This window comes from Oncorhynchus gorbuscha, unplaced genomic scaffold, assembly GCF_021184085.1.
Source record: "Oncorhynchus gorbuscha isolate QuinsamMale2020 ecotype Even-year unplaced genomic scaffold, OgorEven_v1.0 Un_scaffold_993, whole genome shotgun sequence".
NCBI classification, from domain to species: Eukaryota; Metazoa; Chordata; class Actinopteri; order Salmoniformes; family Salmonidae; genus Oncorhynchus; species Oncorhynchus gorbuscha.
The window spans coordinates 55,001-67,500 of record NW_025745913.1 but is presented as its reverse complement, the minus strand read 5'-3'; the positions used below and the strand labels follow the sequence as shown (position 1 = coordinate 67,500).

Here is a 12,500-nt window from a genome sequence, read left to right as displayed (position 1 = left end):
ATAACCCTTTATAACCTTATATAACCCTTTATAACCCTTTATAACCTTATATAACCTTATATAACCCTTTATAACCTTATATAACCCTTTATAACTCAATATAACTCTATATAACCTTATATAACCCTTTATAACTCAATATAACCCTTTATAACTCAATATAACCCTATATAACCTTATATAACCCTATATAACTCAATATAACCCTTTATAACTCAATATAACCCTATATAACCTTATATAACCCTATATAACCTTATATAACCCTTTATAACTCAATATAACCCAATATAACCTTATATAACCCTTTATAACTCAATATAACCTCATATAAACCTATGTAACCTCTTTATTACCCTATGTAACCCTTTATAACCTAATATAACCCTTTATAACCTAATATAACACTTTATAACCTAATATAACCATATATGACCCTTTAGTACCCTTTATAACCCTATGTAACCCGGCATAACCTAATATAACCCTTTATAACCTAATATAACCCTTTATAACCTTACATAATCCATTATAACCCCTTATAACCCTTTATAACCTAATATGATCCTTTATAACCATTTATAACCTTATATAACCCTATATAACCTATTTATTACCCTATGTAACCCTTTATAACCTAATATCAAATCAAATATATATTTTTATAACCCTTTATAACCTAATATAACCCTTTATAACATTATATAATCCTTTATAACCTAATATAACCATATATGAGCCTTTATAACCATTTATAACCTAATATAACCTTATATAACCCTTTATAACTCAATATAACCCTATGTAACCTCTTTATTGCCCTATGTAACCCTTTATAACCTAATATAACCCTTTATAACCCTTTTTAACCTAATATAACCATATATGACCCTTTAATACCCTTTATAACCCTATGTAACCCGGCATAACCTAATATAACAATTTTTAACCTAATATAACCCCATACAATCTAATTTAACCCCACATAACCCTTTAAAACCCTTTATATCCTAAGATAACCCTTTATAACCCTATATAAACCTTTATAACCTAAGATAACCCTATATAGCCCTTTATAACCATATGTAACCTTATATAACTCTATATAACCCTATATATCCCTTTATAACCCTTTATAACCCTATGTAACCTTATATAACCCTTTATAACTGTTTATAACCCTAAATAACCCTATAACCCTTTATATCCCTATGTAACCTTATATAACCCTTTATAACCCTATATAGCCCTTTATAACCCTTTATAACCCTATGTAACCTTATATAACCCTTTATAACTGTTTATAACCCTAAATAACCCTATAACCCTTTATAACCTAATATAACCCTATATGTCCATGGTCTCTCCCCAGTACTACTACTCAGTGAGGATCTTCCCAGGTCAGGAGCCCAGCAGTGTGTGGGTTGGCTGGGTGACCTCTGACTTCCACCAGTACGACATGGCCTTCGACCTCCAAAAGGTCCGCACCGTCACCGTAACCCTGGGAGACGAGAAGGGCAAAGTTCACGAGAGGTCAGATATCTGGGGGTTCCTGGGGTCAAGCTGAGGACACATGCACGCACGCACCCACGTCACACGCACACACACACACACACACACACGGTCCTGTGTTCAGACTCAATCAGAACTGATACTCAAATATCCTGTCATACTCATTACTCATATTATGCTTCTTATGTGGTTGAAATATTTTGAATTTCACATATCAAATGTTTCTTCTTTTATGGTTGTGGTTGTACTGTAAAACGATGATTGTGAAGTGTCTCTGTCTATAGTATCAAGCGTCGTAACTACTGTCTCTGTTTCTGTCTCTGTCTATAGCATCAAGCGTAGTAGCTACTGTCTCTGTCTATAGCATCAAGTGTAGTAACTACTGTCTCTGTCTCTGTCTCTAGCATCACGCGTAGTAACTACTGTCTCTGTCTATAGCATCAAGCGTAGTAACTACTGTCTCTGTCTCTGTCTATAGCATCAAGCGTAGTAACTACTGTCTCTGTCTCTGTCTATAGCATCAATCGTAGTAAATACTGTCTCTGTCTCTGTCTATAGCATCAAGCGTAGTAACTACTGTCTCTGTCTCTGTCTATAGCATCAAGCGTAGTAACTACTGTCTCTGTCTCTGTCTATAGCATCAAGTGTAGTAACTACTGTCTCTGTCTCTGTCTATAGCATCAAGCGTAGTAACTACTGTCTCTGTCTATAGCATCAAGCGTAGTAACTGCTGTCTCTGTCTATAGCATCACGCGTAGTAACTGCTGTCTCTGTCTCTGTCTATAGCATCAAGCGTAGTAACTACTGTCTCTGTCTCTGTCTATAGCATCAAGCGTAGTAACTACTGTCTCTGTCTATAGCATCAATCGTAGTAACTGCTGTCTCTGTCTATAGCATCAATCGTAGTAACTGCTGTCTCTGTCTATAGCATCAAGCGTAGTAACTACTGTCTCTGTCTCTGTCTATAGCATCAAGCGTAGTAACTGCTACATGGTGTGGGCTGGAGAGAGTACGAGTCCTGGTCAGGGCCGGAACAACAACGGTCTGGAGATTGGATGTCTGGTGGACACAGTTAACGGACTGCTAACCTTCACTGCCAACGGGAAGGAGCTCAGCACCTACTACCAGGTGGAGACACAGCGCTGGTACCACATGGTCATCAACCTCCTATTGCTACATTGACATGATAGTCATTTAGCAGACGGTCTGATCCAGAGTCACTTACAGTCAGTGAGTCATTTAGCAGACGCTCTGATTCAGAGTCACTTACAGTCAGTGAGTCCTTTAGCAGACGCTCTGATCCAGAGTCACTTACAGTCAGTGAGTCATCTAGCAGACACTCTGATCCAGAGTCACTTACAGTCAGTGAGTCATCTAGCAGACGCTCTGATCCAGAGTCACTTACAGTCAGTGAGTCATTTAGCAGACGCTCTGATCCAGAGTCACTTACAGTCAGTGAGTCATTTAGCAGATGCTCTGATTCAGAGTCACTTACAGTCAGTGAGTCATTTAGCAGATGCTCTGATTCAGAGTCACTTACAGTCAGTGAGTCCTTTAGCAGACGCTCTGATCCAGAGTCACTTACAGTCAGTGAGTCATTTAGCAGATGCTCTGATTCAGAGTCACTTACAGTCAGTGAGTCCTTTAGCAGATGCTCTGATTCAGAGTCACTTACAGTCAGTGAGTCATTTAGCAGACACTACTTGTTGACAATGTTGACCATGTACAGTTGTGGCCAAAAGTTTTGAGAATGACACAAATAAAATAAAATCAAATCAAATCAAATTTTATTTGTCACATACACATGGTTAGCAGATGTTAATGCGAGTGTAGCGAAATGCTTGTGCTTCTAGTTCCGACAATGCAGTGATAACCAACAAGTAATCTAACTAACAATTCCAAAACTACTGTCTTATACACAGTGTAAGGGGATAAGGAACATGTTCATAAGGATATATGAATGAGTGATGGTACAGAGCAGCATACAGTAGATGGTATCGAGTACAGTATATACATATGAGATGAGTGTGTAGACAAAGTAAACAAAGTGGCATAGTTAAAGTGGCTAGTGATACATGTGTTACATAAGGATGCAGTCGATGATGTAGAGTACAGTATATACATATGCATATGAGATGAATAATGTAGGGTAAGTAACATTATTACATTACATTTACATTTAAGTCATTTAGCATAAGGTAGCATTGTTTAAAGTGGCTAGTGATATATTTACATCATTTCCCATCAATTCCCATTATTAAAATGGCTGGAGTTGGGTCAGTGTCAATGACAGTGTGTTGGCAGCAGCCACTCAGTGTTAGTGGTGGCTGTTTAACAGTCTGATGGCCTTGAGATAGAAGCTGTTTTTCAGTCTCTCGGTCCCAGCTTTGATGCACCTGTACTGACCTCGCCTTCTGGATGATAGCGGGGTGAACAGGCAGTGGTTCGGGTGGTTGATGTCCTTGATGATCTTTATGGCCTTCCTGTAACAACGGGTGGTGTAGGTGTCCTGGAGGGCAGGTAGTTTGCCCCCGGTGATGCGTTGTGCAGTCCTCACTACCCTCTGGAGAGCCTTACGGTTGAGGGCGGAGCAGTTGCCGTACCAGGCGGTGATACAGCCCGCCAGGATGCTCTGGTGTGCATCTGTAGAAGTTTGTGAGTGCTTTTGGTGACAAGCCGAATTTCTTCAGCCTCCTGAGGTTGAATAGGCTCTGCTGCGCCTTCTTCACGACGCTGTCAGTGTGAGTGGACCAATTCAGTTTGTCTGTGATGTGTATGCCGAGGAACTTAAAACTAGCTACCCTCTCCACTACTGTTCCATCGATGTGGATAGGGGGTGTTCCCTCTGCTGTTTCCTGAAGTCCACAATCATCTCCTTAGTTTTGTTGACGTTGAGTGTGAGGTTATTTTCCTGACACCACACTCCAGGCCCTCACCTCCTCCCTGTAGGCCGTCTCGTCGTTGTTGGTAATCAAGCCTACCACTGTTGTGTCGTCCGCAAACTTGATGATTGAGTTGGAGGCGTGCGTGGCCACGTAGTCGTGGGTGAACAGGGAGTACAGGAGAGGGCTCAGAACGCACCCTTGTGGGGCCCCGTGTTGAGGATCAGCGGGGAGGAGATGTCATTGCCTACCCTCACCACCTGGGGGCGGCCCGTCAGGAAGTCCAGTACCCAGTTGCACAGGGCGGGGTCGAGACCCAGGGTCTCGAGCTTGATGACGAGCTTGGAGGGTACTATGGTGTTGAATGCCGAGCTGTAATATTAATTTCCAGAAAGTTTTCTGCTTCAGTGTCTTTAGATATTTGTGTCAGATGTTACTATGGAATACTGAAGTATAATTACAAGCATTTCATAGGCGTCAAAGGCTTTTATCGACAATTACATGAAGTTGATGCAAAGAGTCAATATTTGCAGTGTTGACCCTTCTTTTTCAAGACCTCTGCAATCCACCCTGGCATGCTGTTAATTAACTTCTGGGCCACATCCTGACTGATGGCAGCCCATTCTTGCATAATCAATGCTTGGAGTTTGTCAGAATTTGTGGGTTTTTGTTTGTCCACCCTCCTCTTGAGGATTGACCACAAGTTCTCAATGGGATTGAGGTCTGGGGAGTTTCCTGGCGATGGACCCAAAATATTGATGTTTTGTTCCTCGAGCCACTTAGTTATCACTATTGCCTTATGGCAAGGTGCTCCATCATGCTGGAAAATGCATTGTTCGTCACCAAACTGTTCCTGGATGGTTGGGAGAAGTTGCTCTCGGAGGGTGTGTTGGTACCATTCTTTATTCATGGCTGTGTTCTTAGGCAAAATTGTGAGTGAGCCCACTCCCTTGGCTGAGAAGCAACCCCACACATGAATGGTCTCAGGATGCTTTACTGTTGGCATGACACAGGACTGATGGTTGCGCTCACCTTGTCTTCTCCGGACAAGCTTTTCTCCGGATTTCCCAAACAATCAGAAAGGAGATTCATCAGAGAAAATTACTTTACCCCAGGACTCAGCAGTCCAATCCCTGTACCCTTTGCAGAATATCAGTCTGTCCCTGATGTTTTTCCTGGAGAGAAGTGGCTTCTTTGCTGTCCTTCTTGACACCAGGCCATCTCCAAAAGTATTTGCCTCACTGTGCGTGCAGATGCACTCACACCTGGTGCCCCGATCCCGCAGCTGAATCAACTTTAGGAGACGGTCCTGGGGCTTTCTTGGGCGCCCGAAGCCTTCTTCACAACAATTGAACCGCTCTCCTTGAAGTTCTTGGTGATCTGATAAATGGTTGATTTAGGTGCAATCTTACTGGCAGCAATATCCTTGCCTGTGAAGCCCTTTTCTGTGCAAAGCAATGATGACAGCACGTGTTTCCTTGCAGGTACCCATGGTTGACAGAGGAAGAACAATGATTCCAAGCACCACCCTCCTTTTGTAGCTTCCAGTCTGTTATTCGAACTCAATCAGCTTGACAGAGTGATCTCCAGCCTTGTCCTCGTCAACCCTCACACCTGTGTTAACGAGAGAATCACTGACATGATGTCAGCTGGTCCTTTTGTGGCAGGGCTGAATGCAGTGGAAATGTTTTTCGGGGATTCAGTTCATTTGCATGGCAAAGAGGGACTTTGCAATTAATTGCAATTCATCTGATCACTATTCATAACATTCACAACATTCTGGAGTATATGCAAATTGCCATCATACAAACTTGTTGTGAAAAGTGCAAATCAATCCCAGAACAACAGAAAAATGACCTTGTGAAGATGCTGAAGGAAACAGGTACAAAAGTATCTATATCCCCAGTAAAATGAGTCCTATATCGACATAACCTGAAAGGCCGCTCAGCAAGGAAGAATCCACTGCTCCAAAACCGCCATAAAAAAAAGCCAGATTACGTTTTGCAACAGCACATGGGGACAAAGATCGTACTTTTTGGAGAAATGTACTCTGGTCTGTTGAAACAGAAATATAACTGTTTGGCCATAATGACCATTTTTATGTTTGGAAGAAAAAGGGGGAGGCTTACAAGCCAAAGAACACCATCCCAAAGGTGAAGCACGGGGTGGGAGCATCATGTTGTGGGGGTGGCAGCATCATGTTGTAGGGGGGTGGCAGCATCATGTTGTGGGGGTGACAATGCAGCATCATGTTGTGGGGTGGCAGCATCATGTTGTGGGTGGTGGCACCTCATCATGTTGCGGGGTGGCAGCATCATGTTGCGGGGGTGGCAGCATCATGTTGCAGGGGTGGCAGCATCATGTTGTGGGGGTGGTAAGCATCATGTTGTGGGGTGCTTTGCTGCAGGAGGGACTGGTGCACTTCACAAAATAGATGGCATCATGAGGTAGGAAAATGATGTGGATATATTGAAGCAACATCTCAAGACATCAGTCAGGAAGTTAAAGCTTTGCTGCAAATGGGTATTCCAAATGGACAATGACCCCAAGCATACTTCCAAAGTTGTGGGAAAATGGCTTAAGGACAACAGAGTCACTGTATTGGAGTGGCCATCACAAAGCCCTGACCTCAATCCTATAGAATATTTGTGGGCAGAACTGAAGAAGTGTGTGTGAGCAAGGAGGCCGACAAACCTGACTCAGTTACACCAGCTCTGTCTGGAGGAATGGGCCAAAATGTCCCTATTGTAGGAGGCTTGTGGAAGGCTCCCCGAAACATTTGACCAAAGTTAACCAATTTAAGGGCAATGCTACCAAATACTAATTGAGTGTATGTAAACTTCTGACCCACTGGGAATGTGATGAAAGAAATAAAAGCTGAAATAAATTGTTCTCTCTACTATTATTCTGACATTGGGCCCTGGTCAACAGTAGTGTTCTATATAGGGAATAGGACTCTGGTCAACAGTAGTGTTCTATATAGGGAATAGGGCTCTGGTCAACAGTAGTGTTCTATATAGGGAATAGGGCTCTGGTCAACAGTAGTGTTCTATATAGGGAATAGGGCTCTGGTCAACAGTAGTGTTCTATATAGGGAATAGGGCTCTGGTCAACAGTAGTGGTCTATATAGGGAATAGGGCTCTGGTCAACAATAGTGTTCTATATAGGGAATAGGGCTCTGGTCAACAGTAGTGTACTATTTAGGGAATAGGGCTCTGGTCAACAGTAGTGTTCTTTATAGGGAATAGGACTCTGGTCAACAGTAGTGTTCTATATAGGGAATAGGGCTCTGGTCAACAGTAGTGTTCTATATAGGGAATAGGGCTCTGGTTAACAGTAGTGTTCTATATAGGGAATAGGGCTCTGGTCAACAATAGTGTTCTATATAGGGAATAGGGCTCTGGTCAACAGTAGTGTTCTATATAGGGAATAGGGCTCTGGTCAACAGTAGTGTTCTGAATAGGGCTCTGGTCAACAGTAGTGTTCTATATAGGGAATAGGGCTCTGGTCAACATTAGTGTACTATATAGGGAATAGGGCCCTGGTCAACAGTAGTGTACTACATAGGGAATAGGGTGTGGTTTGTCCATGCCTGTGTTTTAATAGCTGTGTCTCTGTGTTCTCTCTCTGCAGGTGGAGCCCAGTACCAAGCTGTTCCCTGCTGTGTTCGCTCAGGCCACCAGCCCCAGCATCTTTCAGTTTGAACTAGGACGTATTAAGGTGAGCGGGAGGGAGGAACAGGACACACTATACAGCTCTTTACTGACAGGATGGAGGGAGGGCGGCCACAAATAGGGCTCAGATATGGGCTGCCTGGGAAAAGTCAACGTGGAGCTGTCTCTCTCCACTGGCTGTGGAAGGTTATGAGGTTTGTCTCTCTCTGTAGGCCTCTGAATGGCTTTGTTTGGTCGGTGCACCACTGATGAGACCTCTGTGTACTTCACGTACCTTTCTCTGCATCGGATCACACTAAGGGAACGTCACCCACAAATCTCCTGTCTCTGTGGGACTCTGACCTCTACAGTAGCTCCAGGACTCTGACCTCTACAGTAGCTCCAGGACTGTAAAGCCTGTTGTATGTCACGCAAAAAAAATAGATCACCACTTTTTGTAGGAGGTACAGTTATGTAAAGCCGTAGTTTGACCTTTGAAAGAGTGATGAAGTGAATTATGTCCCTAACCCACAACCCTCCATTACTTTCTCCATCAGAACGTCATGCCCCTGTCCTGTCCCCTCCCAGAACCTAACCCTAAACCTGTCTGTTTCTATGTTACTAGAACGTCATGCCCCTATCAGCGGGCCTGTTTAAGAGTGAGAGGAGGAACTCCTGTCCCCAGTGTCCTCCCAGGCTGCATGTCCAGTTCCTGACCCCGGTGCTGTGGAGCAGGGTACCCAACCACTTCCTCAAGGTGGACGTATCCCGGGTCAACGACCGCCATGGCTGGCTGGTCTCCTGCTCTGAACCGCTCCAGTTCATGTCCCTGCATATACCTGAGGAGAACAGGTGATGACCCTGCCTTGTCCCACTCGTCAGGAGTGAGGGAGGGCTTTAAATATAGTACAACAATATCTGTCAAAAATTTAACGACCTATAGATTTTTACATTTCTTATTAGAAATTAGTGCAGCGGTTAACGATTGCAGAGAAGGTGAATGATTGCAGAGAAGGTGAACGATAGCAGAGAAGGTGAATGATAGCAGAGACGGTGAATGATAGCAGAGAAGGTGAATGATAGCAGAGAAGGTGAATGATAGCAGAGAAGGTGAATGATAGCAGAGAAGGTGAATGATAGCAGAGAAGGTGAATGATAGCAGAGAAGGTGAATGATAGCAGAGAAGGTGAATGATAGCAGAGAAGGTGAACGATAGCAGAGAAGGTGAATGATAGCAGAGAAGGTGAATGATAGCAGAGAAGGTGAATGATAGCAGAGAAGGTGAATGATAGCAGAGAAGGTGAATGAAGCAGAGAAGGTGAACGATAGCAGAGAAGGTGAATGATAGCAGAGAAGGTGAATGATAGCAGAGAAGACGATAATGATAGCAGAGAAGGTGAATGATAGCAGAGAAGGGAATGATAGCAGAGAAGGTGAATGATAGCAGAGAAGGGAGATAAGGGGAACGATAGCAGAATGTAATGTATGAGAAGCAATCAAATGTTGTTGCAATTAGGAAGTTCCTCACTAAGCTGTTTGTCAGTTTATGAACCTTCTGTGTCCCCTTCCTCCTCTACCTCCCCCGCCTCCCCCTCTCCCCCTCCTCTACCTCTCCCCTGCCTCCTCCTCCTCTACCTCTCCCCCTCCTCTACCGCTCCCCCTCCTCCTCTACCTCTTTCCTCCTCCCCCTCCTCCTCCTCCCCCTCCTCCTCATCTACCTCTCCTCCTCCACCTCTACCTCCCTCCTCCTCCTCTACCTCTCCCCCTCCCCCTCTTCCTCTACCTCACTCCTCCTCCCCCTCCTTCTCCTCTACCTCTCCTCCTCCTCTACCTCTCCCCCTCCTCCTCCTCTACCTCTCCCCCTCCTCCATCTCTCCCCCTCCTCCTCCTCTACCTCTCCCCCTCCTCCATCTCTCCCCCTCTTCCTCCTCCTCCTTCTCCTCTTCCTCCTCCACCTCCCCCTTGTCATCCTCCTCCCCCTACTCTTCCTCCTCCTCCTCATCTTCCTCCTCCTTTTCCTCCTCTTCCACCTCTTCCCCCTTGTCATCTTCCACCTCTTCCTCCTCCCCTTTGTCATCTTTCTTCCCCTCCTTGTCCTACTCCCCCTCTCCTCCTCTTCCTCCTCTCTCTCCTCCTCCTCCTCCTCCTCCCCAGGTCAGTTGATATCCTGGAGTTGACTGAGCAGAAGGATCTGTTGAAGTTCCACTACCATACTCTGAGGTTGTACTCTGCTGTGTGCGCTCTGGGGAACAACCGTGTGGCCCACGCCCTCTGCTCCCACGCCGACGAGGCACAGCTGCTCTACGCCATAGAGAACAAGTACATGCCTGGTCTCCTCAGGACTGGATACTACGACCTGCTCATAGACATCCACCTCAGGTAGCTAGCTACGACCTGCTCATAGACATCCACCTCAGGTAGCTAGCTACGACCTGCTCATAGACATCCACCTCAGGTAGCTAGCTACGACCTGCTCATAGACATCCACCTCAGGTAGCTAGCTACGACCTGCTCATAGACATCCACCTCAGGTAGCTAGCTACGACCTGCTCATAGACATCCACCTCAGGTAGCTAGCTACGACCTGCTCATAGACATCCACCTCAGGTAGCTAGCTACGACCTGCTCATAGACATCCACCTCAGGTAGCTAGCTACGACCTGCTCATAGACATCCACCTCAGGTAGCTAGCTACGACCTGCTCATAGACATCCACCTCAGGTAGCTAGCTACGACCTGCTCATAGACATCCACCTCAGGTAGCTAGCTCATAGACACGACCTGCTCATAGACATCCACCTCAGGTAGCTAGCTACGACCTGCTCATAGACATCCACCTCAGGTAGCTAGCTACGACCTGCTCATAGACATCCACCTCAGGTAGCTAGCTACGACCTGCTCATAGACATCCACCTCAGGTAGCTAGCTACGACCTGCTCATAGACATCCACCTCAGGTAGCTAGCCCACAGGTTAGAGAGGTGGGCCAGGAACCGGAATGTCGCTAGTTTTTCAGTTTTTGCCTAAAATGACATACCCATATCTAACTGCCTGTAGCTCAGGACCTAAAATGACATACCCAAATCTAACTGCCTGTAGCTCAGGACCTAAAATGACAGACCCAAATCTAACTGCCTGTAGCTCAGGACCTAAAATGACAGACCCAAATCTAACTGCCTGTAGCTCAGGACCTAAAATGACAGACCCAAATCTAACTGCCTGTAGCTCAGGACCTAAAATGACATACCCATATCTAACTGCCTGTAGCTCAGGACCTAAAATGACATACCCATATCTAACTGCCTGTAGCTCAGGACCTAAAATGACATACCCATATCTAACTGCCTGTAGCTCAGGACCTAAAATGACAGACCCATATCTAACTGCCTGTAGCTCAGGACCTAAAAAAGCTCTAACTGCCTGTAGCTCAGACCTAAAATGACAGACCCATATCTAACTGCCTGTAGCTCAGGACCTAAAATGACAGACCCATATCTAACTGCCTGTAGCTCAGGACCTAAAATGACATACCCAAATCTAACTGCCTGTAGCTCAGGACCTAAAATGACATACCCAAATCTAACTGCCTGTAGCTCAGGACCTAAAATGACATACCCATATCTAACTGCCTGTAGCTCAGGACCTGAAGGATGAGCATATTGTTTGAACCGTTTGAAATGTGAAATTGAATGTAGGGAATATAACACATTAGATCTGGTAAAATATAATACAAAGAAGAAGAAACAACCGTTGGTTTGTTTTTGTACCATCATCTCTGAAATGCAAGAGAAAGGCCATAATGTATTATTCCAGCCCAGATGCAATTTAGATGTTGGCTACTAGATGGCAGCAGTGTATGTGCAAAGTTTTAGACTGATCCAATGAACCATTGTATTTCTGTTCAAATTTTCATTTGCTTAATCAAGACTATGCCAGTGGAACAGTCAAATGTATCTAAAATTGGTTTATTATTAATACATTTTCACAGGTTCATAACTGTGCACTCTCCTCAAACAATAGCATGGTATTATTCCACTGTAATGCTAATGGCATTAGCCTACATTAGTTCAACCTCATGCTAATCGCATTAGCCTACGTTAGTTCAACCTCATGCTAATCGCATTAGCCTACGTTAGTTCAACCTCATGCTAATCGCATTAGCCTACGTTAGTTCAACCTCATGCTAATCGCATTAGCCTACGTTAGTTCAACCTCATGCTAATCGCATTAGTTCAACCTCACTAATCACATTTAGTTCAACCTCATGCTAATCACATTAGCCTACATTAGTTCAACCTCATGCTAATCGCATTAGCCTACGTTAGTTCAACCTCATGCTAATCGCATTAGCCTATGTTAGTTCAACCTCATGCTAATCGCATTAGCCTACGTTAGTTCAACCTCATGCTAATCGCATTAGCCTACGTTAGTTCAACCTCATGCTAATCGCATT

General features: G+C 44.5%; 1 protein-coding gene across 1 annotated transcript in view; it reads left to right on the top strand.

Annotated features, from left to right (window-relative positions):
* Positions 1 to 12,500, top strand: part of LOC124020930 (ryanodine receptor 2-like) — a gene marked incomplete at its 5' end in the record, with an annotated part of 193,375 nt that overhangs the window by 164,680 nt on the left and 16,195 nt on the right. Inside the window, 5 exon segments of the mRNA XM_046336241.1 lie at positions 1,373 to 1,533; positions 2,481 to 2,640; positions 8,029 to 8,115; positions 8,674 to 8,900; positions 10,203 to 10,427. Coding sequence (XP_046192197.1) covers positions 1,373 to 1,533; positions 2,481 to 2,640; positions 8,029 to 8,115; positions 8,674 to 8,900; positions 10,203 to 10,427 — 860 coding nt within the window.